The following is a 21353-nucleotide window of genomic DNA, read 5'->3' on the forward strand; positions in this document are numbered from 1 at the left end:
ACCTTCCCCCCAAAAGAAGGGGGACCTCTTTTTTTCCGATCCCGGAAGTTGGGGGGATGCCCGTTCCCGGGCCCCCGCAAAGGCGAGGCCCGGGGTGGTTAAGGCCCCGGAACCGCCCCCCCCCCCAGACCCCCCTTCCCCCCCAGGGTGCAACATGGAATCATCTTTCCTCGTTTAGTTTGCTCGGGCCGGTCCGGGGTCCAAGCCCCGCCGCTTCTCCGGGACACGGGGCAAAACGGCGGCGCGCAACCGCACCTCGCCCCCCGGAAGGGAAGGCGCCGCGCTGGGGTCCCTAAAAGAGCCCTGGATTCCGGCGCCCCCTCCCCAGCCCCCGCAAAGGAGTTGGGGCCTCCCCTCAACCCCCCCGGCTGGGGGCGCCCTCCCGGCACGGCTCCTGCGGCTCCCGGGCACCCGCCAACGCTTCACTTTTCGGGGAGGGAAAGCCACTGGATGGGCGAGGGCTCCGGGAGACGTCTAGGTCAGCCTCCCCAGGTCAGACTGAGGTGAGAGGAGTGTCGCACCTGCCCTTCTCTTTTCAAACTGGGGACTGTCTTAACCCCTAGGGAACCGAGAGGCCCCATCCCTGTGAGAGACACCGCTCCAAGCAACCCTTTAATACTGCCCCTTGCCACGGGAGCTGAAGCCCACATGATCCTTTCAAAGGTACCCTCTCGCATGGACCCCCAAATGTCTCCCCCACCTCCATACATATAACACACATGCTGTCCCCTAAGCGCTCTACTAAGAATCCAATAACCCAGGATGCTTATTAACCCCTTTCGACCCCTACTGACCCCGGCCTTTCATAACTGCAGGCTGACCCTTGTCTCCTGTGAGTGCCACACATTCTACCACATTGATCCTGCTCACTGATTCTCCCTCACTAGCCCTGGATCCTTATGGGGATCCCTTATGAGAGGGGCACTCTACCCTTAGTGGTCAGAAGGTGGTCCTGAAGGTTGACAATCCCTCCTCTCACGGCAGGACTTCAGCTGCCCTGGTTGGCAAGCTGACCCTGGGTCTGGGGCTGGATGGGAGCAGCTGCCTGCTGTGATCCCTACAGCTTCAAAGATGACCCTGGGGGTGGGAGGTGGGGGTGGGAGTAGCAGTTTGGGCCCTTGAGCCTTCCTGGCCCATGTTTGCTGCCAGTGCCTCCGTTCACTCAATCGAGCAATCACTCCTTTACTCCTTGTTTGTTCCAGGCTCTTTCCCGGGCAACAGGAGCACAGGAGAGCCTGCCCTCAAGGGGCGCCCAGACTGGGGAGGGGGGGGGGCGGGAAGTGGGCAGGTGGGCCTGGACAGGGCTGGGAAGGTCAGGCCCAGCTCCAGGGGTGGCTGTGCTGGGAAAGAGGCTTATTGATCTCAGCCCAGCTCAATCGAACACAAGGCTGCCTGGGCAAAGGGCGATTTAATTAAGAAGACACGAGACTCTTATTTACCTGTCGGCACTTGCTAACTGTGCGACAGCTGTCCCTTGACACTGACCCGCAGACACTGTTGTGGGCCTAGGGACAAAGCTGTGCTGCTGGCATCTCTCTCCTCGCCTGGCCAGGGGAATCCCAGTCCTGCCGCAGGGGAATCTGTGAGTGGTGGGGGAAAGGTTTGGAGGAGTAGAGACGGTTGGAGAGAGGCCAGGGGCGGGGCAAGAGATGAGGGATAGGAGAGAAGGACAAGAGGAGAGACAAGAGACAGGCAGAGTTAGGGCAGAAACGGGTGGAGATGGGCAGAGTTAGAGAGAAGGCTGGAGTATGGGGCCAGGACGGAGGGGCCAGTCCTCCCTCAGATTGATCCGTGTTATTCCTCTAAATGGGAGCTATTCCCCCTGCAATCTCAGAATACCGCAGGGATGGGAGTGCTTTGAGTTTCCGTCTCAGCCCAACCAGTGAGCCCCATCCCCTCACCACGAGGAGGCCTGACCGGCTGTGGCTCAGCCTGGCCCAAAGTCAGATCTCCTCGACACAGGCTCTCAGAAAGCTCTGCCCCAAAGCAATGAGGTGATACAATAGAAAAATGGAGACCTAAGAAGGAAAAGAAAGGAGAGACCCACAGGGACGGAGACACACACACACCTGGCTGGGAGAAATCAGGATGAGGAGAAGCGAGAAAGAGCCTTTCCAAACCTTCCCTTCCTTCCAGCCAGCCAGTCACCACTCTTTACCTCCTAGGAAACCTTCTGTGGTCCTGACAGCCACAGGGGCCCAGGGTTCCATCCCTTCCCTCTCCTGCAGGACACCCTGGGATCAAAGTTAACTCCGCAACCTTCACTGTAGCTCATCTTGTTTCCAAAAAGTGAGATCAGCTCCTCTGGGGATGCTTCTTGTTTGCTTCCCTCCCCAGTGCCCAGAGCACAGGAGCTCCTCATTCAGACCCTGGATGATCTGAGAAAGGCCAGGAGAGGGGCCAGGGTCCTAGAATCCCAGTGTCAGAGGCCATAGGAGTCTGGAGTCCTTCACTGAGACCGAGACAGGGGGAGGGACTTAGTCAGGGCCTCTCAGGGAGTCAGTGTGGAGCCCACTCAGGCCACTACCCATGGTGAGTCACAGTGGGAAGCTGAAATATGCCCAGATGGTGGAGAGAAGAAGGGGGAAAGACAGAGAGAGGCATAGGGCTCCTAGGAGGGGGAAGGTCAGGTGAGAAGGTTGGGTGATTAGGAGCTCTGGTCGGGCCTGGTCCTGCAGGATGTGCTAGAAAAAGAAGCAGGCCAGGGTTGGAGGGCAGGGGAGTGTCAAAGGGTGTCCATCACATCCTAAAACCCATCCCCTATGAGGCCAGCAGAGAAGGCTCAGAGAGAAGAGCCTCCCAGGTGGGAGAGGGGAGCTGCCCCCGAGGTACCCCACACTGTCCCACTTTAGGATTCTCACCTTTGTCCTTGATGACACCCCCAGCGCAGGCCTCAAAGAATGCCCCCCCCTTCTCTGTCCTAAGCAGGGACATAAAAGTCTCTTTTCTCACACCCTCTTCACACTGTAAGAAAGCTGGCATTTGCAGAAAGCCCAGAAAAACCAAGAGGGCACTACAGGACAAGAAGGAAAAAGGCCCCGGAGAAAAGGGGGTGGGAGGAGGAATTGCTGATGGAGCCTTAGCTTCTCACCCACAACCACTAACCACAGACCCTCAGCCCAGCCAAGAGCCTCACTCCTTTTCATTCTTGAGGAGTGCCCCCCCCCCATACTCATAGCCATTTGCCCCCTCCCTTTCAGAGAGGAAAGTTTGTGGTCCCATGCTAGGGTTGTTAGGATCAATGGCGTGGGGTGGGCGGGGGGCAGTGCACTGATGAAGTGGTTGGTGTTCAGTGGCTACGAGCATAGAACCAGACTGCCTGGGTCACCTCCCAGCTTCACCACTGACTAGCTGTGACCTTGGCCAAGTTACTCAAATTCCCTATGCCTCAGTTTCTTTATCGTTGGCTATGAATAATAATAAGCCCTATAGTAACACCTCAGCTCTGGAATTTCTCTTGTTCAGACTAGACTGAAAGGTCCCAGGTTCGATTCCGGTCAAGGGCATGTACCTGGGTTGCGGGCACATCCCCCGTAGGAGATGTGCAGGAGGCAGCTGATCGATGTTTCTCTCTCATCGATGTTTCTAACTCTCTATCTCTCTCCCTTCCTCTCTGTAAAAAATCAATAAAATATATTTAAAAAAAATAATAAGCCCTATAGTAACACCTCAGCTCTGGAATTTCTCTTGTTCAGACTAGAGGGTAGGGGTTGCTGGGCTCCAGGAAGATCAGTGGTGGGACTTGAACTGGGGCTGGACTAGAAAAAAAGGCGAAGGGAGTCCTGAAGCCACATTTGGCCTATGTCCTCACCTGGCACTTGCAGGCCTTTGATCTAGCCCTGCTAGGCTCTGGAACTGGCCCAAGGCCAGCCCCCAGGCCTTTGCCCAGGTTGGCACATCTTATATGCTGCTCTCCCAGGCCCAGAGTCTTAGCATACCTGGTGGGTTGGGGTGCCATCTTGTGGCCACATCCGGAAGCTAACCTAAGCTGGACACAGAGTAGGCTTTGGGATGATAGTCAACAATGGGACTGACAGGCATTTTCTCCCCAGACAGGAACCCTCCCTTTAATGGACAGGGAGAGTGAATCTGCAGGTGGAATAGTGGGAAATTGGTGACTGTGGCTGCCGGACCCTTAGCTTGAGCACAGACCCTGGTCCCTAACCTGGGAATGTGTAGGTGCTGAGCTGTTCCTTCCTGAAACCCCTGGGCAAGTGGGTCCCAGATCTCTTAGAACCAGGGAACTCGGGAAAGGAGCCAAGATGAAGAATACTCTGGGGAAGTGCTAGGCCTGGGTTTCTCAGCCTCTGCACCGCTGGCTTTTTGGACCCGATAATCCTTTGTGGTGGGGGCTGTACTGTGCATTGCCGGAAGTTTAGCAGCATCCTGGCCACTTACCCACTAGAGGTCAGTAGAACCCCTTCCCCAGTCATGACCATCAAGGGCTGCAGACTGCCGAATGTCTTCTGGGGGGTAAAATGTCCTCAAATTTGGTTAGAAATATCATTTTGTTGCTTACTAGCTGTGTAAACTGGCCACTTTCACCTCTAGGTTTCTGTTTCCTAGTCTGCATAAAAGAAATAACACTTTCGTGAGGATTAAATGAGATAATGTCTCTCATTGAACTTCCTCTCCTTCCCCTACGTCCCTTCTCTTGGACGGCCACCCCTCCAAACCCTTTGTGAGCAGCCCGTACCCCCCATGAGTTCCTGCCATTTCTCAGCAACGCCCACCCCTCAACGTGTCAGCATGGCCCAGGGGCAGAGCATCAGCCCTGCCTAGCCTTAGTTTTGGGGAAGATAGGGTCTCAGTGCCTCTTGCTGCTGGCCATGGGAGTGAGGGAGGGCAGTGAGAAACAATGATGGCTGTGGTGAAGGATGCATGAGGGCGTCAGGGTTGCAGGTGCATAGGGAAAGCAGGTGGGTGTGGGCATTTTTGCCAGGGCATCCCCAGAAGGACTGGGCAGGGGCCACAGATTTCTCCCAGAAGCTGCTGGAGATGCGTGGCTATCCCAAGAGCCTTCCTCCCTCTTTGACTCCCTTGATAGGAGTCTTGTGGGTTCTCCTGTGTGTGTTCCTGGTGGGCGCCTGTGTGTGAGTCAGTCTGCAGGTAAGCATGGTCAGCAGTGTGCAGGGGTGGGCCCAGGTTTTGTGAGGCCTGAAGTTTAGACATTTGGGAGTCACTCTTAAAAAAAAAGACTAGAAAGTTGGGCACAAAAGTGAATATTTATTTAGACTTAGAAAAGAAATCAGGACCAGATGCAAATTTTAAAAAGCTCACAATTATTATAAACATGAAAAAGCCAGGGAAACTAGCTTAATATTTTTATTAACTGCCGGACACACCTACATAATGCTTTTACATAAGTTATGGTTACAGAGAAGCATTCATAATGCTCCCCCAAATAGTTGCAACATTTTTTTTGCAATTACAGAATGATGTTCAGTGAACAAAACAACATTTATTATGTAAAAGCTGCATCAGAAATGACTGGAGCCGAAACCAGTTTGGCTCAGTGGATAGAGCGTCGGCTTGCGGACTGAAAAGAACCTGCTTTACATTTTCATGCCATATTGTACCCGACAAGGTTTGTGGTTCTTGAAAATATCACCAGGACAAGCTACTTAAAGGTACATTCATGAAATGCACAGGACCCAGTATAGCTGAAACATCTTGGAAAAGAAAAAAGTTGAAGGACTTACACTTCCTGATTTCAAAACTTACTACAAAGCTACAACAATTAAGACTGTATGTTTGGCATAAGGATGGACATTTAGATCAGTGGAATAAAATTGAGAGTCCAGAAATAAACCCATACATTTATGGGCAATTAATTTTTTACAAGGGTGCCACGACAATTCAATGGGGAAATACAGTTTTTTTTCAACATAAATAGTGTGGGGACACCTGAATATCCACGTACAAAAGGATGAAGTTGGATTCCTTTGTCCTACCACTTACAAAAATGGACTAAAAATGGATCCAATACCTAAAAGTAAGAGCTGAAACTATAAAACTCTTAGAAGAACTTGGATCAGATAATGGTTTCTTAGATAAGACACCAAAAACACAGGCAACAGAAGGCAAATATGGGCATATTAGACTTTATCAAAATATAAAAAACAAATTTGTGCTTCAAGAAAGCAAACAAGCAAGAAGGTGAAAAGACAATGCAGAGGATGAGGGGAAATATTTGCAAATCATATACCTGGTAAAGGTCCAGTATCTAGAATGTATGAAGAACTCATCACAGCAATAAAGAGACAAAGAACCTAATTTTAAAATGGACAAAGGATTAAAAAACTCAATTTCTCCAAAGAAGGTACAGTGGGGCCTTGACTTACTAGTTTAATTCGTTCCGTGACGGATCTCGTAACTCAAATTACTCGTATGTCAAATCATAAAGTGAACGAGTGAGACACGTGATGCTGGGCGGATGTTGTGGCGTTCACTGTGACTTTCACTGCGCCAACTAGCGGTGGGGTATCTGAAGCTGGCTCATAACCCGAATTTTAGCTCGCAACTCAAAGCAAAAAATCGGCCGAGAGACGGCTCGTATCTCGAAAAACTCGTTAGTTGGGACACTCGTAAGTCAAGGCCCCACTGTATACACATGGCCAATAAGCACAGGAAAAGTGCTCAGCATCGTTAATCATTAGGGAAATGCAAAATCAAAACCACAATGAGACACCACTTCACACCCACTAGGATGATGGCTAGAATAAAGACAATAACAGTGTTGTTAGGCTGTGGAGAAATTGGAACCCTCATACATTGCTGATGGGAATGTAGAATGGTGCAGCTGCTTTGGGGAAATCTTTGGCAGTTCCTCAAAAATTTAAACATAGGGTTATGATATACCCAGCAATTTCACTTTTAGGTATATGCACAAAAAAATTAAAAGCATATGTTTACCCCAAAACTTGCAGGTCAATGTTCCTAGCACTATTATGTATAACAGCTAAAAAATGGAAATAACCCAAATATCTATCAACTGATGACTGGATAAACAAAGTGTGACATATCTATACAATTGAATATTATTCAGCAAAATAAAGGAATGAAGTACTGATAAATGCTACAACATGGATTAACCTGGAACACATTGTGCTAAGTGAAAGAAGCCAGACACAAAAGACCACATAGTGTGTGATTCCATTGCCTGGAAGAAGCAAACCCATAGAAATGAAAATAGATTAGTGGGGATGGTTGCACAAGATTGGGAATATAGTACAAGCCACTGAATTGGACACTCTAAAAGGGTGAATTTTATGGTAAATGAATTGTATCTCAATAAAACATAGAGAAAAGTAAAAGGAGGATCAGTAAAGTAGGAGGTTATAAATTACTTGCTTACGCTGAGAAAAATCTATTTGTCATGGTCCCAGTTCCCTTATCTGTAAAAAAAAAATGTACTTCATTTATCTTTTTCTGAAATGCTTTGAGTGAATTACTAAAGAATTTCAGAACATACCTTTTAAACTCACCAATCTCTTCCACCGAGAGAAAGCCCAAGTCCAGATGGGTTAAGCCACATCCCCAAGATCTCAAAACTGGTCAGCAGCACAGCTGGGCTTAGATCCCAGGAATCATGCAGCCATTGACATCATCTGGGACTCACGCGCCCCTGATACTGGGGAAGTTCTGTATGAATTAAAACCTGCTGCTAAATGTTGTCTGGAAAAAATAACTATGGGCCGTGTAAACACAACTATTACACCGTCTCACATTTTAACATTTCCCTTTAACAGTGGTGAGGTGTGTGGAGAGGATTTAAGTATTTTACACATGAGGAAAAACCCGAGCTAGGACCAACTGTTGTTCAGCAGCAGCACCATCATCATTTTTGTATTTATCTCCCACCACATCTCCTCTTTCTTCTGCCTTCCCCCTCTTGCTCATTTTTCTCACCAGTCTTGCCCACTCCTTTCCACTGCATCTGGTGGGCTGCGTATTCTTTATTGCCTCTTCTACATGACGATTATGTGGGCTGTTCACTGCACAAGTGCACCTGGCTGAGCAGTGAGTGGGGCTGCGGTCCGGTCGTGGCTGCCTTGTGCACGGCAGTGTCCTCGGGAAGGAGGGACACCTTTCCCTAATTGCACACTAGCTCCCTCTAGGCCACCGGAGCCCTCTTCATTTTTGTAATTAATTCCCTCCGTGTAGAAACTGCCTCCTCCTCTCCACACCTGGTTAACTTCTCATACCCCATGATCATCTGGCATTACACTCTTTACTTTTTAAACATTGATCTTTATTGTTTAAAGTATTACAGATGCCCCCTTGTTACTTTTTCTTATAGCACCTCTCAGCATGTATAACATGGCATCTGTCCATTTGGTTCTTTGTCTAATGGCTATTTCCCCAGTGGATTTTCAGCTGTGTGAGGGTAAGGACTGTGCCTTCCAGGTTCTCCACGGTACCCTCAATACCGATGCTTTCTTTCCACTCTTATGCTTTCTCTCCCATCGACAGTCACTATCCCAGTTCAGGCCACGCTGTGTGTCCTCCGGTGGCACTTCTGACATGTCTCCCATCCTAGCTTTTCTGCCAGCCCAGACTGGCCTTTCTGAAATATAGATTTATTTGAATCCTTCCCCTGTTTAGACTTTCTATGGCTCCCCATTGCCTTCAGGATAAAGCCCAAATGAGATCACTGAGGCCCTGCCTCTGCTTTTTCTCCATCTCACCTCTGGCCCCTCCCCGTGAGCAGCTTTGGTTTCATGAAGGCACAGTTTGCTTTCTGTCATCTCCAGGTCTTTGTACTTACTGTCTGTCTCCTCAGCTTGGAGCAACCTCATTGGCTCCTCTTTCCTGACCAACTCCTTCAAGATTCTTATTAGGGGCGACCTGCTTGTCTGTCCCTTCTGTCCCTACTGTGTTCCTCTGCTGCATATACCCCCATTATAGCACTTAGTTCATTGTCATGTAACCAGCTGCTGACAGATACAATTTTCCCAAATGTCTGGGTGCTTCCCGAGGGCAGGAACTGTGTCCACTGGTCTCTGTGTTCACCCAGCATAGGGCTTGGCATCTGTTAAATGAATGAATTCATGAATGAGCCCCAAGGGGTCTCCACGAGTGTAAGAAACCCAGAGGCACATCTGGGGAAGCAGCCAGAAGACAAGCTGAGGATCATTAGTAACAGAGCAACTCTGCTGGCTCCTTAGGGACCCTGCGTTGGGGAGAGCAGAGGCTCTCCTGGGAGCAGAGAGCAGATGCTCAGATAGGAAATGAGGCCCTTCCTGCTGGCATCACATCGTGCCTGCTTCCCCCAGGGCCCCCCACTTGGTGAGCAGAGCCCTTGAAAGTGGGCTTATAAGGTTTTCGAGGGGAAAAGGGTCTGTAAGGGTGGGACTAGGAAGCACTGATGTCTTGAGTGTTAGGGGGTGGGGGTTGGGGTGGCATGTGAATGGGGAAGAATTTTTGCCAGGCTATCCTTCAATGGGAGGATGGGAGGGCAGAAGTGCCTCTGTGTGTATTTGTGTGTGTATGTGTGTGTATGATCTCTCCCCTGTGGTTGTGTGTGGGTTGTTTTTCTTGTTTCTCAAGATACAGCTCAAGTGGCACCTCTTCCCCAGCACCTTGGCTAAATCAGTGGCCCCTTCTCTGCTCCCAGAGTGGCCATATCTTGATGAGAGCATCTGTGCCACCTGCGGGGATGCAGGTTTGCACGTGCCCCTCTCCTTGCAGGGTCTGGGTCTTAGGGGATCAGCGTGCTGGCTGAGATGCTCTACCTGAGGTGCCTGGTTACTGGCTGAGCTGAGACGTCTGGACCTGCCTCATCTTCAACGATGTCCCCTTGTGTTTACACCTATCGCTACGAGCCTGTGAGTACCAGGCAGCTTGCCATGCCCCTTTACACTCGTTTAGTGTTTCCCTGTAATGCGGTGAGCACCATAGCACACCCTCTGTACTCATGAGGATTCTGAGTGGCTCCTGGGGCCATGACTTCCCAGTGGTCCTTGTGGCTCCCCTCTGTGTATGGAGAAGTGTGGTTCTCAATCTCTTATGCTCGTCAGAATCACCTGGGAAGCTTTTGGAAATACCAATATCCACCCCAGCCAGTGTGTCTCAGTGGTTGAGCATCAACCTATAAACCAGGGGGTCATAGTTCAATTCTCGATCAGGGCACATGCCCAGGTTGCAGGCTCAATTCCTAGTGTGGGGTGTGCAGGAGGCAGCTGATCAACGATTCTCTCTCATCATTGTTTCTATCTCTCTTTCCCACTTCCTTCCTATCTGAAATCAATAAAAAATATATTTTAAAAAAAGGAAATACCAATATCTGGCCCCAGGTGTCTGGGGCAGATAGATAAAACAGATTCTCGGGGGTGAGGTGGAGGCAGGCATGGATCACTTTATAAACTACTCAGATCATTCTAATATGCATCTGACATGAGAACCGCTGACTGACGTGTGATCATGTTGGTCATGGTCATAAGAACCTCCCCACATGTTGGAGACACACGTACCCCTCCTTTCCTTCTCCCGGCTCCTCCGTGCAACCCGCCTGCCACCTGCAGGGCTAGCTGCTGTATTGGGTCAGTAGTCTGCCCCGACCCCTAGGGAAAGCCAGGATCGCCTTGGTATAAATTAGCATTTTTATTTCCAACACATGAGCGAGGCCAGCGGCTCGCCCCCCTTTGGTATAAACATACAAAGTTCCTTTCGCACTGCACACCATGCCTCAGAGATAAATACAGCCCTAGGGGCTTCTGCTCGGGCAAAGCAACTCTTATTTACAGGAATAGATTACAAAAGTATTACAAAAAGTGGTCCTGAATAGGGAGTGGGAGAGGTTACAGTTACACTTGTTACGCTTGGGACGGGAGCTCGGCGCGCAGGGGGGGTGGGAAAGAGCTGATGTCTCCAGGGCTCACGAAAGGAGACCGCATAAGGGAACCCGGCGTCTGAGTTCGGGCCTAGGTCTGCGCGAGTCCCACCCACGAGGCAAAGGGGTGAGGAAGAGGAAGGGCCTGGCCCCTCTAGGATCAGCTCTGGCCCACGGAGGAACACAGACCGGTCATCGCAGTGGGTCTCAGGGAAAGGGTGCTGCGTGGGGGAAAAAGGACTGTGTCCTTGCTCTGGGGTACAAAGGCGGAAACACGTCAGTTCTCCCGCCTCTCCTCCCTCGCGAGGGATTGCTTTTAAAGCGCGATTGGGGGCAGTGGTTCAATCTTTTGGGCGCGAGGGGACCCTAGGGGCACCATCCCTCGGGCGGTGGATAGCGTCGTCCTTCCACACGGGCGGTCGACACCCTCAGAGCACCTGGTAGATCGGATTGGGGTTCGCGCCCCCGGGGCACTGCGGCGCAACATCGGGGGTAGGGGTTGGGGCGCCGCGATCGTCCTCTTCCGGGGCGGCCGCCTCGTGCGCGCCCGGGGACGACTCGGGCGGCGGGTCGGCCAGCAGAAGCGCGGGCGCGGCGGGGCTCTCGGTGGAGATGCGCTCCACGATGCTGGACAGGCAGTCGAGGCTCGACACTGCAGCGCTCTTCCCGGGCCTCGGTTCTGCGCGGGGAGGGAGAGGTTAGGATGCAGCGGGTGAGTCTCCGACAACTCTCCCACGCGGGTCCCAGTGCTTTGGGACCGACCGGAAACGGATGGCCTGCCATTGTCCGGCGCGATCCACCGAGAGTGCGGGCAAAAAGAGAGGGAGCTAAGCGCTTAGTATTTCGTTCCTTGCACCTTCTCCCAGGATTTGTGTGTGTGGAGCGGGGGTGGGTGGGGAGGTGGGGGAGGTGGGTGGGTGTGTGTGGGGGGGACGGTCCTAGGGAGAGGGAAGCTAGGATTGTTCAAAGGGGAACGTGGGGACGAGGCGCGAATACGCATCGCTGGGCGCCTGGCTGAAGTAGGAGCCATCGTAGCAGTTCCGTCGCCGGGCGCCGCTGGTGGGGCCGCTGTAATCCATCTGCAAAGGGCAAGGGCGATTGACTCAGGCCGCGGGACCGCTTGGAGCATCACTCTCTGTGTCCCCACCCCAGCTCCCCAAGTCTCAGCCACGAGTTTCCTGTCCTACTTGATGGTGGGGCTGGGATTAGGGTGGACAGGAGCTGTCGGGAGCTGTCAGGCCAAGTAGAAGGCGGACAGTCACCTAGGAGCACATATCTTAACTTTGGAAATAGGAATACGGCGGGGGTGGGGTGGGGTTGGGGGTGGGGAACAGATCACGGTGCAGCAGTGTTCTAATAGCACTCCCAATCAGGTGGCTCGCACGTTTGCCGTGCGTCCCCCAAACACTATCCAGGACATTGGATCCACTCCCCGGAAGATTCCCCGGCCAACCCTCCCCCCAGAGGAAATGCTTCACAGATGTACCCCGAGAGCTGCCCCACTCCTCCTCTATCCCGGGGTTCCAGCCTCACCATGCCGTCGGAGCAGTTGGAGCGCGGGCTGGATGCGTCGGAGTCGCCGCTGTAGTGCTCGCCTCCGCGGCCAGAAGGCAGCGGGCCGGGCGCGTAGAAGGCAGCCGCGGCGCCAGGGGGCGCGGCGTCCTGGTCGCGTAGCAGCGCCTGCAGTCCCTCGATGTAGCGGATGGCGTTGCGCAGGATCTCCACCTTGGGCAGCCGCTGGTTAGGATTGCTAGACGTGCAGCGCTTGAGCGTCTCGAAGGCCTCGTTGACTTTGCTCAGGCGGCGCCGCTCGCGCATGGTGGCAGCCTTGCGGCGGTCGGCGTTAGTGGTCTTGCGCTTGCACGCCTTGCAAGCCCAGAGTAGACAGCGGCCCGCCTGGTGGTGCCCACTAGGCGCGCGCACATGCTCGTCCTCGCGGGCGCCGGGGGCCGGGTGCACAGCCGCAGGGAAGTGGGAGTCCTCAGGTTTCAGAAATGCGCCCACGTGCACGAGGCGCGGGTCCAGGTCCTCAAAGAAGCGCAGGTCCGGGGAGTCGAAACACGGGTCATCGTAGAAGTCGTCCGCTGTAGCGAAGTTGCAGAGAGAGCCGTCGGGACCCGTCAAGTCTACGTCGCGTAGCGGTGGCGACAGCAGCTCCATATCTCGGCCCGGGGCGGCGCAGTCCTGGCTTTGCCCAACCCCAGCGGCAAGGGTTGCCCTAAACTTTCTGCCACCCTGGAGCCCCGGACTGGCGCCGTGTGAGAGCAAAGTGCTCCGGGGGTCTGGATGTATACCCGCTCACCCCCCACCCTACCCTGTTGGGTCCGGCCTGACGGGCACCCGGGAAAGTGGCGGCAGTGCCCTGGGGCTTCTCCACCCCTAACTTCAAGCTGGGCGCCGGGGGCTATTTATCCAGTAGTAGCCTACTGGTCCCCCGAGCTGGAGCCGGCTGCTGGGGGCGGGGGCGCCCGAGGCCAATAGGAGCAGGGAAGGGAGGAGCTTGGGATCCCCTGGGTGGCCGCGGGGGCCATCCCCCTACCTCTCCACACCCGGAGCGCGCGCGCTCTGACTCCTCCCCAGGCAGAAAGGGAGGCAGAAGCTGGCAGCGCTAAGCGGCGCGGCTGCACTTGGCTCCCGGGCACACTCTTTCCAAACCTCTCCAGCACAAGACTCTCCCTGTGTCCACAGGAAACGCTGGCCGAGGGCGCTCACCTCCCAACTGACTTTGGGCTCATCTGTCCTCTGATTTGGGGTAGAAGGACCCAGAAGCAGGGTAGGCGTAGAAGTCAGATGGGAAGAGATTTGGAGAGAGACACAGTCAGAGCTGAGATAGTGAGTCCGTGAGAGATATACCCAAGAGGCTGAGAGACAGAAAGCAGAAGGCTAGAGTCAGAGGCAGAGAAACGCGCAAACGAGAGATAGACTCCAGAGATGGACTCCGAGAGTCTAAGTGGGTAAACCTGAGTCAAACTGGACGTGACAGCCTGCTCATTAGGCCAGCTCCTGCTCATCTTCCCTGCACGTTTGGAAATCCAGCTGCATCTATACTGGAGTCTAGGATTGCTGCGAAAGCTTTGCACTAAGCTTTCCAAATTCAGCTCCGGTCCCTGCTTTGAGGGAGGAAAATGGACTCCTTGACCATCTCAACCTGCACATTTTGGCACCTGGGTATCCAGTGCCGCTCTAGGAGGAACTATCTCTTCATCTGGAAAGAAAACTCCATCTGCTCAGGTCTTGCCTCCTGTCTGGCCCGCAGTGCTGCACCAGAAAAGCTCATTGCGCAAAGGCCTCGAATGCCCAGACCCATCCTGAGAACACCACTTCAGTGTGGAGTTTGCAGAACAATGACCTAAGTTCCAGTACAGACCCCACAGTTTCCTGTCTGATTTTGTGGAAGTCACTGGCCTTCTGAGCCTATTTCCCCACTTTGCAAATTTGGGGATAATAATAGTGATCTCTTGGAGTGATTGTGGGCTTGCTTCTGTCACTGGCAACGGTGGACTGTACCCTCCCTGGAGGCTCCCCAGCTGTTGGCTGGGGCATTGAGAGCCCTGACAGGGGCCATGTAGTCTCAGGGCTCAGCTCCCACTGAGGCTGCAGCTGCATTTCTTCCCAGCAGGCCCAGAATAGGAGGAGGTGGCCACCCCATGGGATCTCTGGCTCCCTCACAAGCCTTGGGGTGTACCTACTCCCATAGGGCTTCTCAGCCTCTTCCTGAATCTGCAGTCCACACATTCCTCTCAGCACTCTGGCTAGAGGTCTCACTTGGACTAGACACTCCCTTGGGTCTCTTCTTCTGGAGCACAGAGATAGAAGCAAGAATGATTTTTGTGCCTTTCCCACTAACTTCTGGAAGCCTTCCTAACTGGTTCCCTGGATGCTGGGAAGCCCCTTTTCCCACCAAACCTAGAGAGGGCTCTTTTGGAGCCCTGCCTTCTTCACTCGTAGTAGTGCTGAAAACCCCTTTCATGAAATGTTCGCCTCCCTTTGCACCATAACACCACTTTCATTTATTCATTGAACACATATTATGGAGCATCAATTTGGTGTGCCAGGTACTGGTCCAGGTGTTGAGGATAAAGTAATGAACAAAATTAAGGCGCTTTCATGGTGCTTACATTTTAGGGTAGGGTGATAGACAAGAAATGAATAAACAACGAAATATACTGTATGATGTCAGAAGGTTATACGTTCTATAAAAAAATAAAACAAGGCAAGGGAACAAAGTAATGAAGATTATTTCATTATATGGAGTGGTCAGGGAAGACCTCTTTAGGCTGATTACATTTGAGCAGAGTTCTGAATGAAGGGGGTGGAGCAGAAGTAGACATCTGGAGCCAGACAGAAGGAAAAGCATGTGCAAAAGTCCTGGGGCAGGATTGTGTTTGGTAGATTTAAAGTACAGCAAAGAGGCCAGTACGTCCGGAGAAGGGTGAGCCAGTGGGAGAGTGGTGGGAGATAGGGTCAGAGGGGGAGCAAAGGAATTGTATTCTGGAAAGTCATTGGAGGGCTTGAGCAGAAGAGAAGAATGTCATAATCTGACTTACATTTTAACAGGAGCATATTGGTTATAGAGAGCAAGGGCAGAAGCAGGGAGAGCAAATGGAGGCTATTGCAATATTCCAAGTGAGTAGTAATGGTGGCTTAGATGTGGATGGCAGCTGTAGAGATGGTGAAAGTGGTTGAATTCCAGATATATTTTAAAGATGGGGTCAGCAAGGCTTATTCATAATTGGATGTGGGCACTGAGAGAAGAGGACTTAAGGATGACTCCTGGAAGAGTGAAGTGGGGGAAGAGCAGGTTTGTGAGTGACAGATCAAGAGTCCGAGTTTGGGCAAAATTTGAAATGCATATTCAATATCCAGGTGGGGATGTCAAGTAGGCAAGAGGATTTATGAGGCCGGAGTTCCAGAGGAGAGATCTGTGCATGTGGAGGACCTCTCCACTTAACCTCTAAGACATCTCTCAAGTCTCTCCATCTCCAGTGTCACCATCCTGGACTAAGCTGCCACACTGCTGGCATGGACAACCCCAACAGCCTCCTGGCTACTCTTCTTACTTCCACTCTTGTTCCAGTGTATTCATTCACTACAGATCAGCCTGAGTAATCCCTTAAAGACATAAATGGGATTATAACCCTCTTCTGCTTCAAACTCCCTAACAGCTTCTCAGTGCATTTAGAATAAAGTTTCATCTCCTCACCCTGGCCTAGGAGACCCTGCATGAGCTGCCTCAGCCCATCTCTGGAATTTCACCTGAATCACCATCCCTTTTGAACTCCATTCTGGCCTGACCACCTTCCTTGTTTTCCAACTCTCTGAGCACAGTCCTGCCTCAGGGCCTTGTTCTTGCTGATTACAGCACCCTCTCCCGGGCTCTTTTCAAGATTGGTTGCTTTTCATATATCAGGTCTTAGCTCACATGTGTCTCACCATCCTCTCTAAGGTAACTGGGTCATATCAACCTGCTCATTTCCTTCTTAGCACAGCCACTCCTTAATTATCTTCTTTATTAGTTTTGTTCATTGATTGATGTAGCTCCATGAAGGCAGGGACGTTTTGTTGATCATGGCATTTCCAGAAACCAACACAGTGGCTGTCACATAGTACAAACTTGATAAATGTCGAATGAATGAATGGGTGGCCCTTTGAATCTCTATATTTGAACTTCTTGAAATGTGTCATTAATGAGGATGGTTGTATTTCTTTTAAACTGGACAGTTGCATAGATGATTAGAGATACATGCTCAGTCACACTTGCTCTTTCTGGTAAGACTAAGGCCTGTCCACCTGGGGCATGTTACTGTATGTTGAGCAATTACACATGGCTTGCTATAAAATTGTAATAGTTTACCAAAGAGAGATTTGGTGCTTATTATAAGCTTAAGTCTTTTCATTTGATTACCATTCACAGTGAAGAATGTGAATAATTGTTACATTAGTGATTTATATAGAAACAAACATTCTTCCCACTTGCTCAGGCTTCAGCAGAATGCCTGGCACACAGTAGGCACTCAGTAAATACTTGTTGGATGAATGAATGAGTGAATCAAACCATTTTATTGAAGAGTACTTTGAGATTTCCAGGTGAGCTCTTCCAACCACATATCCATACAAATCTAGACTTTTCTCAAACCTGAGCAAGCAAAGAAAACACAGAAATAAATCGCATGCTGAGACTTAAATGATTACAATTGGCTTTTTGTGTGTTTTGCATTCAGAAAAACAACCTCAGGGCTGCCATCAAGGTGACAATAAATACATGTTATGTTTAAACTTACCAAACACGTTTAATATTTTATCCCTTGTGGCTTAGGAATCTAAACTGCTTTGGTAGCTTTCAACTTGATTTGGAGCTTTATCTTCTTCTTCAGTAATTAGGGAGCACTTTTTAAAAAACGCTCACACACCCTAGAGGTGCACGCCACTTCCATATTAGACTTCCGCATGGAATTTTGTTTGCTACGAGGCTTCCGCTGCTTGATGAGTTTGGGAATCCCTGGGCTTGGTGAGCATTGCAGATCTCTCCAGGACTGGGACCCATGCCTGCCCAAGGTTGCTCTCCTGGTTGTGCCACTGCATCTTTGGGGAGAGGCTTGCCAGCACCATCATCTCATCCCTGTTGCTAGAGAAGGATGTCCTGAGCCCTGGTGCTGGGTTGGGGGCAGGGAGGAAAAGGACATTAAGTTTGGAAGCTGAAAGAGTCCAAATCCTAATATTGCAGAGTCTAGTCAAGGGTGTCCCTCGGGGATTTGTTCTGGGTGAGCTCAATGACAATGTGCTGAGGGTCCTCTGGAGGGGCCACCCCCCAGCACCTCTTCCTCCAATTCAAGGCTGAGCGGACTGGTGGGCTATGTGACTTGGGGCAAGTGCATGCCTCACCCCGGGCCTTGGTTTTCCGTTCTTCACACGGAAGAGCTCTTTTGGTAGCAGGTGGGGGTGGGGAGGGCTCCCTGTCTCTTCTTCCTCCACCCTCTCTAGTTGCCCCTCCTCAGCTCCCTGGCCTGCCTGCCTCCGGCTATAAATGGAGAGCCAGCCTCTGGACAGGAATGCTGAGCGTTCCTGGCTGGGCCCCACAGTGTTGCGCCCTCAGGGAGCGGCCGGCCCCTGGGCTCCCGGCAGCCTTTTTATATATATATATAGCCTCTGGAAACCCAAGCCAGCCTGCACCTGTCCCGATCTTCAAGCACCCTGCCCCTGCCCAGACTGGACGTGCGGCCTCTCCCTATGGCCTGGCACATGCCTGGCCCCGGATGGGGGTGCCACAGGGCCAGACGGTGAAAATATGAGTGGGCCAGGTGGGGCAGGGCCAGCTGCAGGTCCCCTCTCTGTCCCCAGGCTTTCCTTTCTTGTTCCTGGATGCACCCTGAGCACACTCCTCTGTCCCCTGCCAACCTTACTCGCTGGGAAAGTCTGAAACTGCCTGCCATGGCTCCCGCCCTGGGCCCATCTGGGTGGTCAGAGGGTATAGCTATGGTCCTAGATTCAGGGCCAGGGTCCAAGAGATTCTTCACAGATGGCCACACTTCCCACTTGGGGGTACTTTCCAGCCTCCCACATAACAGCAGGGCTTGGGAGCTTAGCAGATGAACTGGGAGTTGGAGAAAAGGGATCCACGGGGAGGGGGAAGGGCACAGGGAGACCACAAATGGCAGGCAAACTTCCTTCCTGCCTTGGTGAGCAGGGGCGGCTGTGTGGGTGGTGTGTGCACTGTGGGCGCTGTGGGGCCCACGCCCACCGTCAGTCATCCACTCTAATTCATCCGCTCACTCAGCAAATACTTATGCAGCTCGTGTTCTGTGCCAGGTGCTGGAATAGACCAAAACAGTGTTCCCTGCCCTTGTGGAGCTGACATTCTAACAGAAAGAACAACAGGAAGCAGTGAGCACACCAATAAGGAAACGACGGGTATGCTAGCAGGTGAGATGTGCCGCGGGAACAATATTAAAAGCAGAGCAGGGTGAGCGGGATTGGGGTGTCAGGGCGGGACTGGTTGCAGAATTAGAGTGGTCAGGTTGACAAAGTGACATTTGAGCAAAGAGGTCAAAGGGATTTGGGGGTGAGCCATGTGCCCATCTGGGGAACCCCTTTCCAGGCAGACAGAACATGCTGAGCACCTTCTATGGGACAGTCGCCATCCAGGAGCGGGGATTCTATGGGGAACTAGAAAGGCATGGCTCTTGCTCTTCCAGGAACGTGTTGCCCGAATGTCTGTTGCTGCCTGGGCTGGGTGAGGGGTGTGGGGCTGACATAAGATGGGGTTGAGGATGGATGGCTGACAGGGTGAGGTGAGGATGGGATGGTTCACAGGGTGAGGTGAGGTGAGGATGGGATGCTTCTTGCACGCGAAAGCGTGTGTACAGTACATTGTGTACACCGGGAGGGGGTGCCTGATGCCAGCTTGGCATTGTTGGAGGAGAAACCCCGGTAGCCTGCACTGCTTTTCACCCCAACAGCCCCACATGCCATGTGCACCTCACTCATGCATCCCTCACTCCCCTCTTACAGACAGGTCTCCCCCAGGACTGGGAAGCCAGTGAAGGAAGTTAGCAGGAGCTCAGATGATTGACAGAGGCAGGGACGGCTGAGGCTCAATTTAAGATCCACCCGATATCTGCCTCCTGTAAAGACCCGAGTTCATTCATTCATTCGGTCTCTCTCCTTCAAGCTTTTTCTTCATGTAATTAAAGCCTTTTTCTGCCTCTGAGGTGAGCACAGGGGTCTTCGTGGACCCAGATTCCTGGGGTCTGAAATACAAACTCACTGTGGTTTGATAAAACAGCACAAATAAGGTGACTATTTGTGTGAAGGCGGGCATGTTGAGGGTTCTGTTAAGACAGAAAGTTCACGAGAAGACCTCTCCTAGTAGCTTTTTAATTGACACATGAAAGAATTTGTGAAAGGCCAGAGGATGTCCCTCTGTCTCTCCTGCCGATGATGCCAAGAGTCCAGCGTCTGGGTCCAGGACAGAGTGACAAGCACATTTCTCTGGATGGACCATTTGTCCTCACCCACATACCTCCCTCCCGCTTTGTGCTGTGTCATAGTTATGAGCACCTCATAAACTGTGGCCACCTCACACTCCGTCTACACCTCCCAAACCGAACACCTCTTTCACATCGTGTGCACTTCACACTCCAAGGGAACCTCACACTCCACGTGGACCTCACACTCCATGCACACATCTCACTCCATGTGAACCTCACACTCCACGTGGATCTCACACTCCACGTGGATCTCACACTCCATGCACACATCTCACTCCATGTGGACCTCACACTCCATATGAACCTCACACTCCACGTGGACCTCACACTCCATGTGGACCTCACACTCCACGTGGACCTCACACTCCACGTGGACCTCACACTCCACGTGGATCTCACACTCCACGTGGATCTCACACTCCATGCACACATCTCACTCCATGTGGACCTCACACTTCACGTGGACCTCACACTCCATGTGAACCTCACACTCCATGTGAACGTCACACTCCATGTACACCTTGCATTCTGTTTACACCTTCCACACCATGTGCACCTCACTCATGCGTATATCTCACATAAAGGACATATCTTCCATACTGTGTACACCTCTCACACCATCTTTGCCTCACACACGTTCCACATCATATACTCTGTATGCCTCATATTCCTTGTATTCCTCACACGTGTATATACCTTACATGCTGTGTACCCCTCACCTACAGAACACACCTCATGCCCATGTCCACACCACACCCGTGTCTCACACTCACTGCTCATATTCTGCATCAGGTACGTCCACACCTTGGTCCCAGTGTGAACACTTGCCTCCACCTATGTGTCTGTTGTCCCCTACTCCATCCAGAAAGAAGACACTAAGGGGCTGTGGCATCCATCTCTTCTATGCAGTTTCTAATATAACTTAAAAAAACACCCTCACCTGAGGATATGTTTTTATTGATTTTGAGAGAGAGAGAGAGAGAGGGAGGGAGAGAGAGAGAGAGAGAGAGAGAGAGAGATTAATTGGTTGCCTCCAGTATGTGCCCAACCGGGGATCAAACCTGTTACCTTTAGGTGTAGGGGATGACGCTTCAACCAACTGAGCTACCGGCCAGGGCTCTATTTTAAACTTTTTACTTTGAGTCTTCCTGCCTAGAGAAGACCAGGCCTTCATGTAAGGGCTGAGGGAGGAGCAGCTCTGGGCAGAGGAGAGGACTGGTGATGGGAGGCCTGGTGATGGGGGCAGCACATGTGGCAAGTTCCAGTGGGCAGCTGTGGGGGCCTGGGGAGGGGCCTTGGCTCCCTACCCCTCTACCATTGCCTCCATTCTGCCCAATCGGCCCACCTGCCAGCCTGGGGGGCTCCAAGGAGCTGGGATTAAGGCACACACAGCCGTTGGGCTCTAGGGACAGACACCAGCTGTTGCCCCCAGCAGCTGCCCCAGCCATACGCTTCCAAGGGGAGATTGCATGCCTTGGGGCCTGATTCTTTCCTCTAAACCTGCCCACCCCTGGCCAGTGGCACCAGGGCAG

The 21353-nt window shown here is 52.0% G+C and overlaps 1 protein-coding gene across 1 annotated transcript; it reads right to left on the minus strand.

The window, feature by feature from the left end:
- Window positions 1-10599: 10599 nt before the first annotated feature.
- Window positions 10600-13201, minus strand: MYOD1 (myogenic differentiation 1). Its single transcript, XM_014460060.2, has 3 exons — window positions 12368-13201; window positions 11835-11913; window positions 10600-11513 (listed from the first exon to the last, which is right to left on the minus strand). The coding sequence occupies exons 1-3, from the start codon at window positions 12992-12994 to the stop codon at window positions 11263-11265; spliced, it is 957 nt and encodes a 318-aa protein (XP_014315546.1). The 5' UTR covers window positions 12995-13201; the 3' UTR covers window positions 10600-11262.
- Window positions 13202-21353: the final 8152 nt, after the last annotated feature.

This window comes from Myotis lucifugus, unplaced genomic scaffold (assembly GCF_000147115.1).
Source record: "Myotis lucifugus unplaced genomic scaffold, Myoluc2.0 scaffold_124, whole genome shotgun sequence".
In the NCBI taxonomy this organism is placed as follows: domain Eukaryota; kingdom Metazoa; phylum Chordata; class Mammalia; order Chiroptera; family Vespertilionidae; genus Myotis; species Myotis lucifugus.